The sequence below is a fragment of the Aristolochia californica genome, unplaced genomic scaffold (assembly GCF_029961685.1).
Source record: "Aristolochia californica isolate CCGP_79_NKW_82.1479 unplaced genomic scaffold, dmAriCali1.0.hap1 SCAF_12, whole genome shotgun sequence".
Classification (NCBI taxonomy): domain Eukaryota; kingdom Viridiplantae; phylum Streptophyta; class Magnoliopsida; order Piperales; family Aristolochiaceae; genus Aristolochia; species Aristolochia californica.
In genome coordinates this window covers 127,486-150,084 of record NW_027181793.1, presented here as the reverse complement: position 1 = coordinate 150,084, position 22,599 = coordinate 127,486, and the positions used below count along the sequence as shown (strand labels likewise).

The 22,599-nt window shown below is 40.2% G+C and overlaps 1 protein-coding gene across 2 annotated transcripts in view; it reads right to left on the bottom strand.

Moving 5' to 3' along the window:
• The window catches only part of LOC137946147 (mitotic spindle checkpoint protein MAD1), a 47,139-nt gene that overhangs the window by 4,505 nt on the left and 20,035 nt on the right, over positions 1–22,599 (bottom strand). For both annotated transcript variants that reach the window (XM_068792349.1, XM_068792350.1), the window contains exons 11-13: positions 9,690–9,852; positions 9,055–9,142; positions 8,902–8,971 (exon numbers count right to left, since the gene is read on the bottom strand). In XM_068792349.1, coding sequence (XP_068648450.1) covers positions 8,902–8,971; positions 9,055–9,142; positions 9,690–9,852 — 321 coding nt within the window. The remainder of the gene's footprint in view (positions 1–8,901; positions 8,972–9,054; positions 9,143–9,689; positions 9,853–22,599) is intronic.

Sequence of the window (22,599 nt, the reverse complement as noted above, 5' to 3'; positions counted from 1 at the left end):
GACTCCATACCTTTTCTTCAACGCTCCCCCCTCAAACTAGAGTTTATAACTTCAACTTGCAATGAAAAAGATTTTTGGTTTTTACAAAAAATAATCTTCATACTATACCCCCCTGTCATGGATATTCTGGTTACATAAAATTTAATTACAACAACACGTGAAATTTTTTATTGTAGATTTTGTCACCTAACTCATCCTTCATACTTCTCCTTTTATTCTCTCCCTTAAGCTGGGAGGTAATGGCGGTGATCCCAACTTGAAACACAATATATATATAGATAGATAGATAGATAGATAGATATTAGTAGCTTTAATACAAGTGTAGTTAGGACTTGGTTAGTTTAGTTTAGGTATGGTTCTAAGTGTAACAGATATTATAAATAGAATATGCGAGAGAGCAAGATAAACACTTCTCTCTTACCCTTTTTTCTCAAATTTCATTCTTCTCATCTGTTAGAAAAACTACTGAGGGGTATTTTGGTCATTTTGTATCTTCAGATGTTTCTAATTTCTATACCATCTTATTCTACATGTTTGATTATGTATCCACACTTAATTTAATGTAATTTACGTATTTAGAGTGAACGATATAAGGGTTTAAGTGATTTAAGTGATTTAAGTATGTAAGGGGTATTTTTGTAATATGCCTAATCCCACTTAATAAATAGAATAAGGGAACAAGACTTCTCTCAAAAGTCTCTTCCTTTTTTCTCTTATTTCTTCTTTTCTTCTTCAAATTATCTTCTTCTATCCTCCTAATTTACATTTGGACATGGTATCAAAACAGGGAATCGTAGTTGGAAGCCTCTAATCTAGGTTTTTCTCCTCCATTGAAAATGGTGTCACCTTAGAAGGAGAGCTCTCAAGGTTTGTGCCCTGCAAGTTCAACAAAACGTGGATTTTTTCTTCTCTTTTTTTGCCAAAACCTTAAGGTTGTCGGTCTTTATTGTTGTTAAGTGCAGTTATTGACGAGATAAGAGTCCTAGAAGGGCTTTTGATTTGGGGAAGTCCCTTATACATGGTGTGACTATCATCCCACTGGAAGCTGATGTCAACCCTAATTATGTCTGATTTTTTTTATTTCTGAGCATATAATAACTCTCTATTGGTGGAAATTGTGTCAATTTGGGGTTTGGCACAGATTGCATACAAAACCCTAATTTTTTAGAAGTGGGACCCATACCAACCTTGCGCCATTCTTGTTGCATGAAGCTATATTTGCCTAATTGTGACTGTTTTAGTGGTTATATGGCTGATTCTGGTGAAATGTATACTCCATCAAGGGAAGTTAGTAGTTTTAATGGAAAAAATACTATTGCTATCACTTCAAAAAAATTGAATGGGTATAAGTATCTTTAGTTGGATTAAGTTTGTCCGAATGTATTTGAAAGCCAAGAGAAAATCCAAATATATTAGAGAAGATCCTCCAATACCTATTAATGATGACTAAAAGGCTGAGGACAATCAAGGTTTTTTTTTTTTTTTAATGATTCTTAATTTTTATTAAGACAAAAGTTCAAGAAAGAAGTCCTATAACTTCTGTATTTTTTCTTGTTAATACATAAATATACATCTTTATCAAAAAAAAACAAAAGCTCAAGAGAGCAATTTACAAAGGGGGGAAGCCTTCCCAAACAATGAGAGATTGCTAGGAAGTTCCGAATTTAGCCAATTTATCAGCCAAAGAGTTGGCTGATCTAGGAATGAGATTCCAATTACAATGAATAGAAGACACAATGTCAACAATACACTCAGAGATAGGCCAGTGACACCAAAGAGGGGAGATATCTTTTGAACACCAACTGATGACAGTCTTTGAGTCTCCTTCAATAATTAGCTTGCCATGGAGACGTTCCTTGAAGATTCGGAGGCCGAATAGAAGAGCACTTTTTTTTTAAATGATGCTGAATTTTATTATGAGAGCTAAAACGAGCAGATTACATGAGGGGAAGCCTTCCCAAATAATGAGAGATTGCTGAGAGGTTCCGAATTTTGCCAATTTATCAGCCAAAGAATTGGCTGATCTAGGAACGAGATTCCAATTACAATGAATGGATGACACAATGTCAGCAATACAATCAGTGATTGGCCAGTGGTGCCAAGGAGGGGAGCTTTCTTTTGAACACCGGCTGATGACAATCTTTGAGTCTCCTTTAATAATCCGCTTGCCATGGAGCCCCTCTTTAAAGATTTGGAGGCCAAATAGAAGAGCACTCACTTCAGCAGTATTTGAATCAGCAATCCCCACCGGCCCTGCATAGGATAGAATAGGGTCTCCACTGCTATCTCTGATAACACCACCAACTCCAACCGGCCCAGGACAGCCTAAAGCATTGCCATCAAAATTGAGTTTGATGCAGTTGTAAGGAGGGGGGGATCCCAGGTGGCCATAACCGGATTCCTACAGGGGCCCGCTATGTGCAAGATCAAGCCCCAATTTTCTCGAAGGGAGACGCCCGATAGAGAAGCAAACTCCTTCCTAGAATGTAGCCAGCTTGAGATAAGGCCCACTGCCTGAGAAACTATATTATCCGGGTTGCTAGCCTTGGAGTTGAATCTCGGATTGTTTCGCTCTAGCCATATACACCATGGGACATGTGCAAGGCATGCTAAGAGAATTATCTTGCCCAGCTTAGGAAGGCGTATCCCCATAACTATCTCAAAGGTGCCGAAAAGGTCCTGATGTAGCCCCATTTGGAGACCAATCTTCTGAAATATCTTCATCTAGACTTGCCATGAAAAGTCACAATGTAAGAGAACATGCTGGACTATCTCGTCGCACACACCACAAAGGGGACAAGTGCAATCGGGGTCGGTGTAACCTCTTTTGTGGAGGTTGTCAGAGGTGAGGATATTTTCCCTGATGGCCATCCACACAAAGAATTTGATTTTATTAAGCGCTAAAAGCTTCCATGCCAGGTTTGCCTTGTGCTCATGCATGATGTAATCTTGTTTTCTAATGTGAGAGTAGGCGGATGCAACTGTGAATCGGCCATTAATGTTGGGTTTCCATGTCAGTTTATCAACTGCATGCTCACGAATAGTAGTGCTGCTGAGTCTGGAGAGGAGAGCAAAAAGCCGTAGTTTCCTCATCATTTAATCCCCGGCGAAATGTAAGACTCCATAAGCGATCTCTCCAAGAATCAGCCATTGAGCAAGAGAGGTCCCTCACCATACCCACCGGCCCAACATAAGAAAGAATAGGGTCTCCATTGTTGCCTCCGAAAATATCACCTGCTCCAGTCAGCCGAGGACAGCCAATAGTACCACCATCAAAATTGAGTTTGATGTAGCCACAAGGGGAAAGATCCTAGATGGCCATAACGGGAGTCCTGCAAGGGCATGTCATATGAGTTAAGGCATTAATTAGGCTCCACAACTTAACAGAAACTAAAATTGTACCCAGAAGAAGAAAAGGAGTTAAGACGGTGGATGCCTCTGCACTTAATACCTCTGATTTTACAGTCTTCTAGAGGTCGTAACAGTGCTAGAACGTTGAGGTAGAGATGGATTTGGTCAGGGTAGAGGCCGAGGTGATGACAAGTCTGAAAGGAAGTGTAATTATTGTGGCAAGACAAACCATTTCTTAGATAAGTGATAGATCAAGTTTGGTAAACAAGTGTGGGCAAACTCAACCATCATGATAGTAGTGAGACTCGTATTGAGGTGGTAAAAATTGTTATACAAGGTTTTCTAACGAAACGTACTAGGATCTTCTGATGAAACGAACCAATTACTACTACAACAACAACAACTTTGCAACAAATGGCTAAACTCTTAGTTGCCACTTCCTCAGCATTTTTGGCTCAGACTTTTACTCCTATAGCCACTCTGGCTAGTTCAGGTATGGCTGCTCTTCATGTGTGTCCATTGTCCACATGGGTACTTGACTCAGGAGCTACAACTCATATGTCATGTATGTCGTCCTTGTTTCCCAATTTAAAGAGTCATTTGATGTTAAATATGTTACCTAGTTGATGATTGTATCTCTCTTTTTTCTTTTCTTTTTTTATGAAATGTGAATTTATTAAGAGAACAAAAGGAGCGAACTCCTGACAACAAGAGATTGCAAGGAGGCTCCTTGCTTGGCTAATGCATCAGCCATGGAATTTGCTGATCTTAGAATGAGAGACCAGAAACAATCAAAGAGATTAACAATATCCAGAATTTCAAAAAAGGCATCCCAATGGCGCCACGGAGGTGAAGAGGCATTCTCACACCAACCGATCATCACCTTAGAGTCTCCCTCGATCAGGATAGGTCCGAAGCAATGATATGAAAAAGACGAAGCCCATTAAGAAAGCTTTGAGGCTCAGCCGTCGTGGAGTCTGCAATACCAAGAGGACCGGAGAAAGAGACGATTTGGTTCCCAAAAGAATCACGAATCACGCCACCAAAGCCGGCTAAACCAGGGTTACCAAAAGAAGATCCGTCAAAGTTCAGCTTAAGGACTCCAGTAGGAGGCGGGATCCATTCGCAAATGACAGGAGGCTTCGAAGAGATGTGGAGCTGGGCTAAGCCAATGATTGTATCTCGTCAGTCCAAGGAGTTAGTATTGTTACACCTGCATCATTCATATCTCATCACTTTGTGCTATTGGTTCCCAAGTTCACTCTTAATCTATTATTGGTCAGTCAATTGACAAAATTAATGAATTGTTCACTAATCTTTTATCCTACCTATTATGTGTTTCCGGATCCGCATGTAAGAGGGGCAAATTCTATTATTTGAAGTGACACTTACCAAATAATACATTGCAGGCTTTACTGCAGTCTCACCTCTACAGTGGTACTTACAGTTAGGTCATCCATCTCAGGCAAAACCAGTTTAGCTTTTTCCTGCATTTCCTTCCAATCTTTCATTTTAGTGCGAATCATGCTAGTTGGGCAAGCATCATCAGACACCATTTCCTATTTCTCAACACAGGAGTAGTCAGTTATTCGACATTGTTCATTCTACTGCTTGGGGTCCTTATACTGTTACTAGTTTATTTGGTTATAAGTATTTTCTTTCAATTATTGATGATTTCAATAGATGTACTTAGATGTATCTCCTTCAGGAGAAGTCTTAAGTTTTTTATATATTTCAAAACTATTACAATGAAATAAAATATTAGTTTGCCACTTCTATTCGTGTACTGCTTATTGATAATGGGCTTAAGTTCATGAACTAGAAATTTGATATATTTTGTCAAAATCAAGGGATTATTCATCAATCCTCTTGTTTGTTCATTCCATAACAAAATGGAGTTGCAGAACATAAAAATCGTTATCTGCTGGAAGTGGAACATACAATGTTGTTTCATATGAATGTACCTAAGTCGTATTGGGGTAATGTCGTTCTTACAACATGTTTCCTCGTCAATAAGATGTCTTCCTTCCATCCTTGCATGTTGACATTTTCAGTCACGTCAACTGGGAAAAATCATAGAAAGTTTTCCAATTAGGTGTAGTCATAGTTCTCGTATTTTTTAGTTAATTCATTCTAATATATGGGGGTCCATGTAGAGTCCCCAGTCCATTTGGTTTTAAGTATTTTGTGTCTTTCATAGATGACTTCAATCGAGTTACATGGTTGTATCTTCTATGAGAAAAATCAAAAGTCTATGATGTATTTGTGAATTTCTTCAATGAAATAACAAATCATTTTGGTGCATGTGTTAATATTTTTCATACTAAAAATGGCCTGAAATTTCTTAATAAGCAGTTTGCATCTTTTTGTGCTTTAGGCGAAATTACTAATCAAACTTCATATGCTTATTCTCTCAGCAAAACGAAGTTGTTGAGCATAAAAACTGACATCTCCTCAAAGTGACCCATACATTATTATTTCATACGAATGTTCTTAAATCGTTTTAGGGGAGACGTAATATTAACATCGTGTTAATTGATTATCCGCATGCCTTCATCTGTTTTAAAAGGACAAGTTCCCATGCAATCTTAAAACAAAAGTGTAAACTATTTGATGTTGTTCTTCGTATCTTTAGATCTACATGATTTGTCCATTTATTCAATACGTCTACTGATCAGTTATCTCCTTGAGCCATTAAGTTGGTTCTTGGGTTACTTACATCATAAAAAATGATATAAGTGTTATGATCGAATTAAAAAAAAGACATGTTTCTTCTTTTTTGAGAACGCCCCATACTTTGCGTCTTCTACAGAGTTTCAATTTCCATCTAAGCCTTGTCTAGATAACCTAGTTCCTATTATTGTTATGGATCTATCACATGCAGGATCCTCTCCACCACTTCAAGTATATAGTCAATGTTCTCGTCGGCTATTACCCGCATCATTGCCTTCTAACTGACATTCCAGCTCATGACCTCGCTCCTCAAGAACAAGGTCCGATTTTATCTAATTTGGATCTTCTCATTAGCCTTCGAAAAGGTAAACAATCGTGTACCTCTCATTCTATTTCTGAATATGTGTGTTTTGATTTCTTGTCCCCATCATACAAATCCTTTACAAAGTCGTTGTCTTTGTCTTCTACTACTTGTTCAATGTAGGATGTTATGGCTTTGCCAAGTGGAAACGTGTTAGGGACGAGGAGATGGATGTTTTGGTATCTAGAGGCACATGGAGTCTTTATGACCCACCTACTGAGGCAACTGTTGCAAGGGCCATTGACTCTACACTATCAAATACAACATAGCTAGAACTATTGAGTGGTACAAGGCCAAATTGGTAGCCAAGGTTTATATAGACATTCGGGGTTGATGTATTTGAAACATTTTCCCCTATTGCTCGACTCACTTTCTGTTTGCATTTCGGTTTCAATGGCAATAAATCAAGGGTGGTCGCTTTTTCAGTTAAATGTGAAGAATGCATTTCTAGTCGGGGTTGGTGTAAATAAAGCAACCTCTGGGGTATATTGCTCAGGAGGAGAGCCAAAGTATACTGGTTGAAGAAAGCTATTTACAAACTCAAACAAAGCTCTAGAGCGTGGTTTGAAAAATTTAGCAATGTGGTGACAAGATTTGGTTTTATAGAAATCAATGTGATCATTTGGTGTTAGTACTCAAGAGGAAGACAGTTATTGTCATTTTAGTTGTGTATGTTGATGACATTATCTTATCCAGAAGTGACTTGGAAGGAATCGAGAAAGTGAAAACGCATTAAAACACATTTTCAAACAAAAGATCTAGGACAGCTAAAATATTTCTTTGACATTGAGCTGGCTCAGAGTAAGAAGGGAGTCGTTCAATCTCAGAGAATGTATATTATACATAAGTTGAGTGAGTATGAATGTTGGGTGCTAAGCCAGTGGAGACTCCCATGGAAGTGAATACTGACATTCATGACTCTCATAGTCCCATCCTCAAGGATAAGACGTAGTATAGACACCTAGTAGGAGAATTGATCTATGCTACAATCACTAGGCATGTATATCTTTTCTAGTGGGAGTGGTGAGTCAGTTTATGGAAAACCTAAGATCAGTACATTTTGAAGCTGCTTAGAGAATTTTAAAATATTTAAAATGTGCCCCTAGAAAAGGCCTAATGTATACTCAAAATAAGAGGATGGGTATATTGGGATACTCTGATGCAGATTATGCTAGGCACAAAATGGATAGGAGATTTGCTACTGGTTACTGTTTTTTTGTTGGAGGTAAATTGGTGAGTTGGAAAAGCAAGAATTAAGTTTTAATGGCTAGATCTAATGTTGAGGCCAAATATAGGGCAATGCCTCACACAGTCAGCGAACTTATGTGAATTAAGTCCGTTCTTGTTGAATTTGGGTTCTTTGTTCCAAAACCTACAGTTATGAAGTATGACAATCAAGCAGCTATAATAATAGCAAGTAAACCTGTGTTCCATGGAAGAATGAAACACATATAGATAGATTGTAATTTTATTAGAGACGTAGTTATGCAAGGGAAAATAGTCACTCCATATGTGAAGTCTTCAAAGCAACCTGGAGATGAGTTTACTAAACCTCTCGGAAAGCGAAAACACTTGGGAATTTCTAACAAGCTAAGACTATTTTATATTGACTCTCCAGCTTGAATAGGAGTTAAATTATAGACACAAGGGTATTTTGGTCATTTGACCATGTCAGATAGGTGTCATATTCCTAGCATGATAGTTACTTTCTATATGTTTGTATTTCAAATTTCATTAGAATCTGATGTGTATAGAGAAAGGTATAGGGATTCTTGTACTTAAGGGCATTTCTGTCCTTTACCCAAAACCACTTTAGTGATGAATTTAAGAGGATCAGTCTCAATTCCCGACACTAGTTAATGCAGCTCCTTTCTGGCTGCTTCTTCCATTCTTTCTTCTCTCTTCATTTTTCCTCTACTTGCACTTATTTTCTCTTACCCTTGCATGCTTTTCAGGATTCAATGATAGTGAATCATGAGTATGTTTTGTGAGAATCATACAGCTATATCTATAGCCAACATTTCAGTCTACCATAAGAGAGCAAAACATATCAAGGTGGATAGTCATTTTATTAGAAATACAATTATGAGTGGCAAAACTGCAAATCACCATGTTCGGTCGTCAAATTGGTTGGGTGTTGCTTTCATGAGAGCACTTCCAAAGAAGGATTCATTTGTTTTGCAGCAAGCTAGGGTTTTTTTATATTTATTCCCTAGCTTGAGAGGATATAGAGAGATCTTAATTAGGGGTATATTCGTAATTATGTTAAATTTGACCTTTTCTTCACAAAGGAATTAAGGAAACAAGCTCCATAGCTCGAATAAAAATTTGATAACTGGGGTGAAAAAATGACTAGGTCAACATTTGAGAAATATGCAAATAAAACAGTTGAAGTGCACATGTGGATCAAGACCAGCAATAATGCAGCAATGACTAGAAATGTACCAACATGAAGACCAACTAAAACCTGAAGGGAACACTGATCTGCTCCCAAAGAAAAAGAGGGATATGAATACCTTATAACCAAAAAGAGAACAACAAGCCTTTCTAAATACTTGGATTTTCTCGTAAAAAACCGCCTTATACCTGTTCCATGTATCATGCAAAATTTTAAAAAATTATAATGAAATTGAAACAAAAATCAGAATTAGTTTCAGATTACCAATCACCTTTCTTCACGTTTATTTAATGTTGCAATTTCTCCTCTGAGCCGTGCATTCACCTCAGATAAATCAGACTCTATCACATTTCCAGCATCTGACAAAAAAGAAAAAGAAAAGGACCTTTAACAAAGAAAGGTAATCAGAGTCAGAACAAAATCAACAATAAAATTAAACCCTAATTTTTCACCCACCATCAACAAGACACAAGATGCAAGTCATGAGCGTAAATCATACTACTAGTTGGATGACAAAGGTAAAGTTCAGCAAAATAATCATATTGCACCTAATATCTATTATTGCAATTAAGGACGTACAGGCAGATATACGATACTTAACAAACAGGCATATTTGTATATTCATTAGCAAAGAGCATATATGTCTCAAATGCAATGATGTTAGACTCAATGTCAATAAAAAAGTTACAAGCCAGACAATGCATTCACTGATAGGAAAGGCAAAAGACACCACATGCTGTAATAGTAGACAAACTAAATTTCTTCAGAGGCAGAAATTAAGTTCAAATCAGAAGTACATGATCATCTACAGGACGCATCCTTGTAGCACACTGGCACAGCCAACCGATAAAGCTACAACTGCAGGGAACTTAGCCCAGAAAGTTCAAGATAGAGAGCACGACATACATGTCTGTCCTTTCAAATCTTCAATTGCTCGAAGCTTTTCCTGTGCTTTCTGCAATTGGGTTTGTAACGTCTCAATCATATGTCTTGCTTCATTATTGACAGCAAATGTATTCACCATTCGCAAAATCTTTGTGTTTGCAGAAGAATAGTCACCATGGCCCAACTGTAACATAGAAACCCATAAAAGAGGATGAATGCCAGTTGGCCTCCACAATAAGTATGCCCATATTACATGTAGCAAGTGAAGTTTTGAACATCTTAACATGATATATTACCCAATGAAAAACTTTTGCTTTACCATAACCAGAAAAAGATTTTGTTAGCATGAGGACGATAAGAATACCAAGGGAGAAAGATGTTGAGAAACAAAAGCTAAATGACAAGCTGCAGCAATTAAACAGTATACAGCACAAATAAAAGCTAATCAATGTGTAAGGCATTCTCACGGCTTTAGATAAGAACCTTCCTCTCTAGGTGGGGCTAGTCGACATTCCCATTTTCCCAATGATTGGGGACCACAGATTTTTGTACGATCAGCTGTCAAAGAAGGGGAGCCCCAGGTAGGTACTGGGAAGCGTGGCTAGAGAGAGATCCCAGATAAGCTGCCATAGAGTGGAGTTACTCATCATCAATGTGGTAGCCCCATGAGTGCGGTTTTGTGCCAACTGATTTTATGCCCCGATGTGATTCCAAATTGACCAAGGAGGGCCTTGATCCGACTTTCCAAAAGTGCCATCATCAAACCAGAGGTGTCATCAGCAAATTGAGAATAGGGATATCAAATTCTGGTAGATCAGTAACATGTTTGAGTCATCCGCCGCTTTTTCCAAATAGATCATAGAGGAGAGGCCATTATTTGAATGAAAGTCATGGATAAAAGTACCAAACTGTGTTTTTATTTCAATATAAATTTTGAGAAATACAGCTAATACTTATGTTTTCTCCCAAAGGAGGTACACCAAAGTCACACGACTATAAACATCTATGAATGTTAAGAAATATGGGAAACCAAATGGACTAAAAACCTGATGTGGGCCCCATACATTAGAATGGACCAAATAAAAAGGTGTCAATTATTGAAGAAAAGAGTGTTGAGAGAGAGAAAAGGTTAAGAGAAGAAGAAAGAAGGAATTTTGAAAAAGAGCATACAGCTTTTTGGATGGGACCTTTTAACTTGAGTGAGTAAAGAAAAAAAATACCTCTTGACCCCTCATACAAGAACTCCTTATATCTTCATAGATACATGTCCAAATGTTATAAAAATTGGACCATAAACAAATATAGACTTGTTGAAACTACTGGTACTCTCCTTGATATAACCAGATTATGAAAAATGATCAAACTACCCTTTACAATATTTAACAATCCCCCTTTAAACTGTAGCATATATATCTGGTAGTCTCAACTTGTTACAAAATGTCCTAAATTCACACCTACCCAAGGCTTTATTGAATACATCACCGACTTGATCACGTAATTGAACATAGGGAGTAGCAACTTCCTTTTTCATCACTACATCTTGAACATAGTGGCAATCTACTTGAATGTGTTTGGTCCTCTCATGAAATACTACGTTGACCTAGGAATGTGGCTCCATGTACCAGAAATAGAATATACAATGTCTGTTATAGAAGAAATGGTGAGCCAATGTCGCCAAGGTGGGGAGGCGGTGCTGGAGCACCAACTAATGACAACTTTTGAATCCCCTTCAATCATCAATTTTCCATGAAGATGGTCCTTGAAAATTTCCTACCCATGAAGAAGGGCAGCCACTTCCGTGGTGTTGGAGTCAGCAATACCAACCGGCCGCATATAAGAACGAATAGTTTCACCTCTGTGATTCCTAAAGACACCACCCGCACCGGCTGGTCCCGGGTACCCCAAAGCACTTCCATCAAAATTTAACTTCATGCTGACACTAGGGGGAGGCTCCCATTCGGTCATGGCCAGCACTTTTTGAGGACAGGCCATATGAGCCAGAAGACTCAAATTCCAGCAAAGGGATATTCCTGCTTGAGGCGCAAATTCCTTCCTAGTACACAACCAGTTGGAGATCATTCCTATTGCACAAGAGACATTGTTTTCCAGGCTTCTGAATTTGAGGTTAAACCCCCTAGTATTCCGCTCCAACTAAAGACACCACGAAATATGAGCAAGGCAAGCAGATAGAAGCAGCTTGCCAATTCTTGGCATACGCATTCCCAATACCATCTGGAAGGTGCCAAAAAGGTCTTGATGAAGGCCCACCTGAATACCAAATTTCTAAAAATTGCCATCTATCCATGCCATGAGTACCCACAATGAAGGAGTGTGCCGAACAGTCTCCTCACATACACCACATAGAGGGCAAGTGATGTTGGAGACGGTGAAGCCCCTCTTTTGAAGGTTGTCAGTTGTGAGGATAAGTTCTCTGATGGCTGTCCATATGAAAAACTTATCCTGTTGAGCACAGAGAGCTTCCATGCAAGATTTGCCTTGTACTCAGAAATGTTGGAGTCTTCTCTGATATGGGAATAAGTTGAGGCCACCTAGAAGATACCATTAATGCTAGGCTTCACCTTCCTCGAGGGATTCACCTTCCTCGGTTGGGCAAGTTAGTTCTTTCGACTTGTCTTGCGCATGTTCCATGGTACATTTGGCTCGAGCGGAACAACCGGAGATTCAACTCCAAAGCTAGCACCCCGGACAACACGACTTCTCAATCCGTTGGCCTCATCTCGAGTTGGCTTCATACAAGGAAGGAATTTGCCGCTCTATTGGGTGTTTCCCTTCGGGAAAATTAGAGTTTGATTGCCCATATGTCTGGCCCCTGTAGAACTCCGAGTATGGCCATCTGGGATCCTCTCCCTTGCGACTGCATTAAACTGAATTTTGATGATAGTGTTATTGGTTGTCCTGGGCCGGCTGGAGTAGGTGGAGTGTTCAGAGGTCACAATGGAGACCATATTCTTTCTTATGTTGGTCCGATGGGCATTGCCGATTCTAATATTACTGAAGTAAGTGCTCTGTTGTTCGGCCTCCAAATCTTCAGAGATCGTCTCCATGGCAAGTTAATCATTGAAAGCAACTCAAAGACTGTTATTAGTTGATGTTCCAAAGACAGCTCCCCCCCCTTGGCACCACTAGCCCATCACTGATAGTATTGTTGACATTGTATTTTCTACTCATTGTAATTGGAATCGCATTCCTAGATCAACCAACTCTTTGGCTAATAAATTGGCAAATTTTGGAACTTCCCAGCAATCTCCAATTGTTTGGGAAGGCTTCCCTCCTTTGTAAATTGCTCTTTTGAGCTTTTGTCTTAATAAAATTCAGTATCATTTCAAAAAAAAAAAAAAACAATCGTAGTCAATTTCACTACTGAGAGAAAATCTCAGTGTAGTCAATGCCTTTTTTTTGTTGAAAACCTTTTACCACCAGTCTTGCCTTGTACCGCTTGTTGCCATCATGTTCGTCTTTTATTTGGTACACCCATTTTTTCTGCAAGGTCTTCTTCCCTTTTGGTATCTCAGTCAACTGCCATGTCTGATTGGATAACAATGAATCCACCTCATCCCACATAGCTAACTCCCACTTGGTTGATTCATCAACTTGCACGGCCTCCTCATAACTCTCTGATTCACCTTTATCAGTCAACAAAATATAATTAAGTGCAGGGGAGTACCTCTGTGGTGGTCTGCTAGTTCTGGCAGATCTCCTAACTTTAGTCACAGGATTGTTCTGATTTAATTTTGGGGGTATGTTTTCCTAATATTCTTGAGCAATATTCTCCATCTCAATAACTGGAAGATCTTTCAAGTGAATCACTTTAGACTTCTTAGCTTCATTGCTTGTGCTCTCAGAATTTGTTCACAACCTGTCTTTATACAAGACACCTTCATTGAAGATCACGTCCTTGCTTCTGATAACCTTTCGACTTTGGTCATCCCAGAAGTGATAACCAAACTCAGTACCACCATAGCCTATAAAGAAACATATTTTAGATTTAGCATCAAGTTTACTTCTAGCAACAGAATCAATATGAATATAAGAAATACAACCAAACACTTTCCAGAAAGAAAGGTTTACCTCTTTGCCACTCCAAACCTTTTCTGGTATTTTGCAATCCAATAGTGTTGAGGGACCTCTATTGATCAAATAGGCAGTTGTGCTAATAGCCTCAAACCAGAACATCTTTGGCAATCCCGCATGCAATCTCATGCTCCTAGCACGCTCGTTCAAAGTCCTATTCATCATCTCTGCCACACCATTCTGTTGAGGTTTTCCAGGAATGGTCTTCTTATCGGCACAGTATCGCTTGAAATCATCATCTACATATTCTCTCCCATTATCTGACTACAAGCACTTCACCTTCAAATATGTCTCATTCTCAACCATTGTTCTCCATCTCTTGAAGGTATCAAAGACTTCAGATTTCTTTTTCACAGATTTCTTTTTCAAGAAATAAACCCATACGTTTCTACTTGCATCATCAATAAATGTCACATAGTAGTTGGAACCACCAAAGAAGTAACAGTTGAAGGCCCCCACACATCTGTGTCAACTAACTCCAACTTTGTTGTCTTTTGCTCCTTTCCAACCTTAGAAAACCTAACCCTTTTTTGCTTGCTTAAGATACCGCCTTCACACAAACTGTTATTTACAATTTTCAACCCTGGTAGCTTCCCTTTGGACTGAAGCACTTTCATTCCCTTCTCACTCATGTGACCGAGCCTATAATGCCACAAATCAGAATCAGTAACAGCATCAGCAACTACAACCGTGTCTTTGCAACTGGAAGTGATGTAAAGAGTTCAAGTTTTAATTCCTCGCGCAACAACCATGGATCCCTTTGTGACTTTCCAAGCAGCACCATTAAAAATCACACTATGACCTTCATGATCAAGTTGTCCTACTGAGATTAGATTACGCATCAATTTTGGTACATGTCTCACCTTGTGAATTTTCCACACTGACCCGTTTGACATCCTCAAACTGACATTACCAATACCGACAATATCCAAAGGTTCTCCATTAGCAAGATAAACCTTCCCGTGATCTCCAACAACATAATTCTTCATGATCTCACGATGTGCGATGGTGTGAAAAGAAACTCCTGAATCTAACACCCAAGAGTCAATAGGGCTATCCACCAACAAGAGTAAAGCATCTTGTACCTCTTCTATCACCGTATTTGCAGCATCATTTTTCTTTTCATCCTTCTTTGGTGCTATGCAATTCTTCTTTGTGTGACCAGACTTGCCACAATTCCAGCATTCCACATTTCTTCCGAATCGGGACTTGCTTCTACCATTCCTTGACTTCCCATTACCATTGCCCTTGTTGGAATTCCTCTCGAAGTTCCTGCCCCTAGTATCAACACTTAGGGTAGAATTAGATGTCGACAATTCTCCGGAGTCCTTTCTACGAACTTCCTTGACAAGAATGGTATCCCGAACATCATTAAAAATCAACTTCCTGTTGCCTACAGAGTTGCTGACTGCAGCCCTCATAGGCTCCCAACAATTTGGCAAAGACGCCAAAATAATTAAAGCACAAACTTCATCATCAAATTTAATTTGAATGGATGTCAATGACAATCGTGCTAAACTCATTCAAATACGATGCAACTGATGTATTTTCTGTCATCTTTAAATTGAAGAGTTTTTTCATGAGATGTACCTTATTATTTGCGAAAGGCTTCTCATACATGTCGGACAGAATCTTCATGATCCCTATTGTGGAGAAAGGGTCGGAGGGTTGGGTGGGCGGGTCTGTGGTGGCAAGGGGGTAAGTGGCGGGGAGAGTGAGCTGGAGCCTGGGGGTTTCAAAGGCGGAAAAGAAAATTTTTGAGGTTTCTCAGGTTTTTTTTCCTTCATCAAAGCCGGCTATTCGAACAACCCAAGATTTGAATTGGTTTCGTCCAAAACCAAAGTTTGATGCCTCCAGGATATAAACTCTTCCCATGATTTGCTTGCCACAAAATTGGGTGATCTTGCAATCTCACTTGCCTTTGTACTTGTAGACGGATAGGAGGAAGACGAAATTTCCGGTCCAAAGCTCCTCGATGTCATTGTCAATTTAGGTGACTAGGTGACAGCATCAAATTGGGTGATGACAGCAATATTGGCAATGAATGGAATAGAGATGATGGACTACTTGCCATTTGTCAGGCGCGATCAGAGGCGTTCTGGAAAGAGAACATGGTACTTCCGACCCGAAAGGTGGCAATCGGTTTCGCAGTTTCAGAGGAGCCTCAAGCTCGTCGTCTAGTGGTCTTGCGTCGGTTGGCCGTTTGCCAACCACCTTCTTCGTCTTCTTCATTGGGAATAGTTTTTTTCCCTAGTGAAAGGCGTCTCAATCCACATCCATCATCAGGTTTTGTAAGAGTCATTCAAGTTGGCCGCATGGCGGCCGATGGGATCCCACCGTCGCCAACGGTCCCTCAGAGGTTATCGTGCCGCCTCCCCTCCTTGGTTGAATCCTTCTCCCGATTTGCTTGTTGTGCTTCTTCGTCTCTCACAGTGAGAGCTCTTTCCTTGTTCTCTTCGCTCCCTTCGTTCATCGCTAGGCCCTAAAAGTAAAATCTTTAGCAACTAATTTTTTAGACCAATAGTTGTGATGCCTTGGTCGAATCCTTCTCCCGATTTGCTTGTTGTGCTTCTTCGTCTCTCACATTGAGAGCTCTCTCGTTCCCTTCGCTCCCTTCGTTCATCGCTAGGCCCTAAAAGTAAAATCTTTAGCAACTAATTTTTTAGACCAATAGTTGTGCCCCCAATGGCATCAAATTCTGGTCCCAAATTGTCCAGAACTTTTGCAATGTGCACTTGTCCAAGTTGTTTCTCGTTTCCCTTTCATCAACAGCAAAGGGATGAAAAACACTCATCTCCTGCAATATACCGACCAGCTCACTGTAGTATTCCGTGACAGCCCTCTGACCTCTCTTGAGGCTAAACGTCTAGGCATAGAGTTCATAAACTTAGGACAAGTTGCTCTCCCAAGCATAAACAGACTCTAATGTCCATGACAGTGCCACAATTCATAACATGATTCATTAACTTGGAACCCATGTTGTTAATTAGCTAGGTCATAACCTGATCGTCCTCAACTTTCCAGTCATCATTCAAACAAACAGAAGGATCATCCCTAATGAATTTAGTCTTCTTCTTAGCCTTCAAGTATAATTTGACAGATCTTGACCAACTCGGATAGTTTTGGCCATACAGTCTCTCAAAAGTAATTATAGTAGTAGTTTCCCCTTTTAAGTTCCCAGAGTCCCTTGAAGGGGTAATAACCTCACCAGAATCAGCCATATATGCCACAAATGTGCACTGTAGATAGCACCAAATCAACACAAAATCAAGAGCTGCACAGGTACTATGGGCCCACTTCTTAGAAAGATTAGGGTTTTATCAATTGGTAGTACCAATCTGCTCTAAGGTCGCAAATCCCTTACTATTGAAGGTAAAACTCAGAAATCCCACAAAAACTTCAACTTTTAGGGCTGACGTTAGCCAACCCAATGATGATACAGGTAGGCAAGGCCCAATAATGGGTTTCGCAACAAGTAGATGGAAGGAAATCCAAATAAAGAACTCTCCTTTAGGATACAAATCAAGTTCTATGCACTTAAAACTGCATGCCACAAAGATATCCAAGAAACTAGGGTTGACATCAGCAAGATCCAACATGATGTAGGCAGGGAACTCAGTATGGGTCGCCCATAATGCAGAAAGGAGTATTTTTCACTAAATAAACCCTCATGGGGCAGTAGATAGTCTCAAAACTGCTCAAATAGTAGTAGCAGCCATCAACACTAGGGTTAAGGCAAAAGAAAAACGCCAAAGTTCAGATTTTCACGAACCAGTCAAAGCAGATTTTGAAAAATGCCCCTTTCAAGAAGTTGCAGACTTCAAAGGAAGGAAGAGGAAGGTTTCATGCACTTGTAACTAGGTTTTACTGCTCTGATACAAAGTGAAATTACGGAATAAGACAGACTCAGAGAGGGAGAAGAAGAGAAGAAAGAAGGGAAGAAAATAAGGGAAGAAGAGAAGGCAGCAAGAGAGAGGGATCTCTCGTGATTAGGGTTCCGGTCGACACCTAATCACCTTTTATAACTTAAAAACAAGTGTAAAGACAATAATGCCCTTACTCACTTAAACTCAATTACACCCTTATATCTCCTTCATTATACCTTTTAATTACATTAAACCTAAACTACATAAACTATCAAACATACTGAATAAGATAAGCCTATTCCAAGGAGGTGCAGACAGTGAGAAATCATCAAACTGCCCTTCTACAATATTTTGAACAGATTGTTTTTACTACTTTCTGTAGGTAATCACATATTGCGTCTTTGTTGATTTTGAAATTCACTCTTTTGTATCACCCAGCTTTTTCTACCACTTTTTCTTCTCTATGTTGTCATGCCTCTAGTTGGGGTTGTGAGAAACCCTATCTTTGTCCTCATTAGTTTTTCTTGCCCACCACAATTTGCTATTGGTTCTGACCAATTGGACTTTTTGAGATGGTGTTATTATTTAAATGGAGAAAGAAGAAATCAAAAGCTAAGAGCAATCTGAAGCTTCCTATTTTGGTCCACTTACATTTTTTGTTCAAGTTGGGGACTTCATGCTATGTTCTACCCAGTTTGAGGAGTTGTGTTGGAGTAAATGAAATTTGGTCCAACAATCTATCTGAAAATTGAAAAGCTCAAGCAGGCATACACAACCAAGAATTTGTGTAATGAATTTTTGTGAGACAGGGTGCAGGACAAAGTCCACTTCACTCGGATGTTTAATCACATAATTAATTGCAAGTCATTCATTTTTGGCAAGTTGAGCATCCGACTGTAGCAAATTGGGCATCTATGATCTGCGTCAGCTGGAAAAGTGTTGGAGTATATTACACTAAATAAGAGTCTTACTAAATATAAACTCATGTAAATTCTGTTGTAGTTGAATTTTTATATCAGTGTCCTAATCAACTCGGAAACCTCATAATTAGCATTATAAATACGGTAAGAGGGTTTGATCAGTTTATCTTGGACCACCTTTTCACTGTCAAATTTCCTATTGTTTGCTCTTTTATTTCCAAATCTAACAAAATACAAATGAAACAGGGGAACAAGCCCCTCCTCCCCCTTTCCATTTTAGGTTCAGAAAGGGGCTCCAACTCCCTTTTTCCATTTCCATTTGAAGGAGGAAGTTTGTTCTCCTTCAAACAAAACTGAAAAGTGGGAGAAGCCTCCCCTCTCCCAATTTTCTTCTTCTATCCAAAGGAGGCTTGACACCCTCCTCTCACAAGGAGAGCCCCCACCCTCTGCATGAGGAGAAGACCAACAAGTTTCCTCCCCCTTTCATAATTCAATTCTGTTCTTCAAAAATGGCAATGAATTCAGAAGAAGATTCTCTCCCCATTATCTTCTTCTATCCAAAGGAGGCTTGACACCCTCCTCTTACGGGGAGAGCCCCCACCCTCTGCATGTAATGAAAATTGGTTACAGATGATTGTGTTATCCTGGAATGTTAGGGGTATTGGTGGTGTTCGGAAGCGGTGTCTGAAGGTCGTTTTTCCTTGGGCATCCAGCCCAGGGATCTTTCCTCTGGCAGATTGTGGTGTGTGGGGGGAGTCTATGGCCTGACCAGATATCGGGAGTGTGCCCTCTTTTGGGAAGAGCTCGGTGAGTTATATCAGTCTTGGAGACTCCCATGGCTTTTTGCGGGTGACTTCAATGTTATCCGATACTGTAATGAGAAGAAACCTCCGGCCATCCGCATATCTGCCTCTATGCGTGGTTTCTTAGATTTCATTGGCGGATGTGGGTTGGATGAGATATCACTTTCCGGAAAGAATAATACATGGTCGAACAGCCAACAACAACCAATTTTATCAAAGCTGGACCGTTTTCTGGCATGTCCAGATTGGTTGCAACTCTTTGGAAATGTCTCTGGCCGTGTTCTTAACAAGGTGGGATCAGATCACTGGCCTATCATGTTGACCACCTCTTTCAAGAAATGGGGATCTTCACCCTTCCGTTTCAAAAACTCATGGCTATTTGCAAAAAAATTTGATGCTCTTATTGATGGTTGGTGCTCGGAAGGCCCAAGTTTGGGCAGACGAGTGTGGGGTTTTCCTCTGAAGCTCCGATTCTTAAAAGGTAAAATCAAGGAATGGGCCACTTGCCACCGTACCACTCTGGTTGCTGAGAAGGCTTCTCTCCTTTCTCAGATTGCAGACTTGGACCTTGCGGAAGAACAAAGGTACTTAACTCAGGAGGAGTTTTCTTCCCGAATCTCTCTTAACTCTAATCTCAATACTATCTTGCATCAAGAGAAGATTCGTTGGAAGCAACGTGCCAGATTTAAATGGCTGAAGGAGGGAGATGTAAATACAAAATTCTTTCATGTCATGGCATCTACAAAACGAAAGTTTAATCGAATTACCTCATTATGTATTAATAATGAGGTAACGTCGTGCCGAGCCTTGATTACTAATGTGTTGCTTAAGTTTTTTACAGACTTATATTCAGAGGAATGTTTTAATAGGCCAAAGTTTCAACACATCAGCTTCTCTCGTCTCTCTCCTGCCGCCGCATCTTTATTAGAGCTACCTTTCTCGGCCGGAGAAATTGAGCGTGCCGTTTTAGGCAGGGAAATTGATAGGGCACCGGGCCCTGATGGTTTTAATGAAAATTTTCTAAAAAGATTTTGGCCCCGGTTCAAGGAGCATAACTTAGCAATGATTCACGGCTTCTTCAAAAATGGTGTCACCTTTCGCAGTATTGGCGCATTTTTATCGCCTTGGTTCCGAAGAAGCTGGAGGACTTCCGACCAATCAGTCTCATCACAAGCACTTACAAGATCATTGCTAGAATTTTGGCTCACCGTTTAAAAATTCTTCTCCCAACCGTCATACACAGAGGGCAAGGAGCTTTCCTCAATGGAAGATAAATTTTAGATTCTACTATGGCAGCACATGAGCTTATTGATCATTTCCGGTGTAACAAGGATCCCAGAATTGCCTTGAAACTTGATCTAGAAAAGGCCTTCGACGGAGTCAATTAAATCCTGCTCGATGAGATAATCGAAAAATTGGGTTTTGGCGAAAAATGGAGATTTTGGATCAGAAGTTGTGTGGGCTCGGCCTCTTATTCGGTTGTACAACAAGCCACTTTCTGACAACCTATCTAGGCCTGCCATTATTCAACGGCCGCATTTGCAAAAGTCTTTGGAATCCGGTGGTTGAGAAAATTGAATCCCGGCTAGCAACCTGGATAAGGGCGTTTACTTAGTAAGGCTGGGAGGCTCATCCTCCTCAAGTCTGGCATTGCAGGTATTCCAAATTATGCACTATCTTTTATGCCCTGTTTTACATCCATATGTAAGACTGTGGATAAGCTCAAAAGAAGATTTCTATGGAGGGGATCGAGTGATACTTTTAAATATCATCTGGTTAGATGGGATGATGTCTATTTGCCAAAAAATATAGGTGGCCTGGGGATTCGGAAATCCAAGGATATGAACCAAGCACTGCTCCTAAAATGGTTATGGAAATTCAATACTCACTCTTCAAACCTTTGGAAGGAAATGGTTCTTGCCAAGCTTGGTGGTAACGCTCATTGGTGGATGTCAGGGGGTAATCGGAGAGGTCTAACTTCAATTTGGAGAGCACTATACCTACTTCTTCCAAAATTTTCTTCTGCCAGTAGATTCTATGTTGGAAACGGTAGATGCCTCAAGTTTTGGGATGATCTATGGATGGGGCAGGAGCCGCTACAGAATGCCTTTAGAAGCATGTTTCTCCTCTCTACCCGTAGAGATATATCAGTGGCGGATGCTTTTGAGGGGGGTGGTATGAGCCTCCATCCCAGAAGGGGTCTTTCAGATACGAAAGCGTTGGAGGCCAGCCACTTAATGGACTCTATAATCTCGGTAAAAATTCGTCCTTCAGTGGCAGATAAGCTCATTTGGTGGCCGGACAAAAGAGGCATTTTCTCGGTATCATCTGCATTCGGATTCATCAATGGGTGGAATCCATCTCAACCGGAACATGAGATCTATTTTGTATGGCGTCTTTGTGCTCCTCCTAAGCTAAAATTTTTCATGTGGAGTGCCTGTCATAGCAAGATTCTATCGACAGACGTGCTTAGAAGAAGAGGTCACCCCTCAATCGACCCTTGTGCCCTTTTTGCAACACTGATGTCGAGACCACAAGTCACATTCTGCTTCAATGCATCTTCTCATGGAAGGTGTGGACTTCCATTCTTAGCATGTTGGGGTTGCAATTCTACATGGCGGTTGATCTGCTCTCATTCAGTAAGTCGCTCCTTGGTACTTCCCTTCTTGGCCTCGGGAAGGTGATGTTATCTGCTTGTGCTAGTTTCATCCCGTGCAGACTTTGGAATGAACACAATCGAAGGAGGTTTGATGGAAAAAGTGAAGCAGCTGATCATGTGGCGGACGGAGTGGTGGAACATTTTTCTTCTTGGCTCCTGACTAAGAAGTCTTTCTCCTCCTTTGTGGGTACTCGTATCCATGAAAACTGGAGTAATTTGGCTATGATGCACTCTGAAACAAAGGTCCCAATTATGCAGGAATGGATCCCTCCTGAACCTAGTTACCTTAAGTTGAACTTTGATGACTCTTCTCTTGGTAATCCCGGGATCTCTGGATTCAGAGGGGTTATTTCAGATCATTCTGGCAACCAACTTTTCTCATATGTCGACCCTTTAGGAATCGCCAATTCTACGCCTGCGGAACTTCATGGCTTTCTCAATGGGCTTCGTGTTTTCAGAGATAAGTGCAACGGTCCCCTTCATATTGAAGGGGACTCGAAGGTGGTCATTGGATGGTGTGTGTGTGCATCCCCTCCCCCATGGCGCCATTGAGATATATTTAGGGAGATTCTTAAAATTACCTCACTTTTA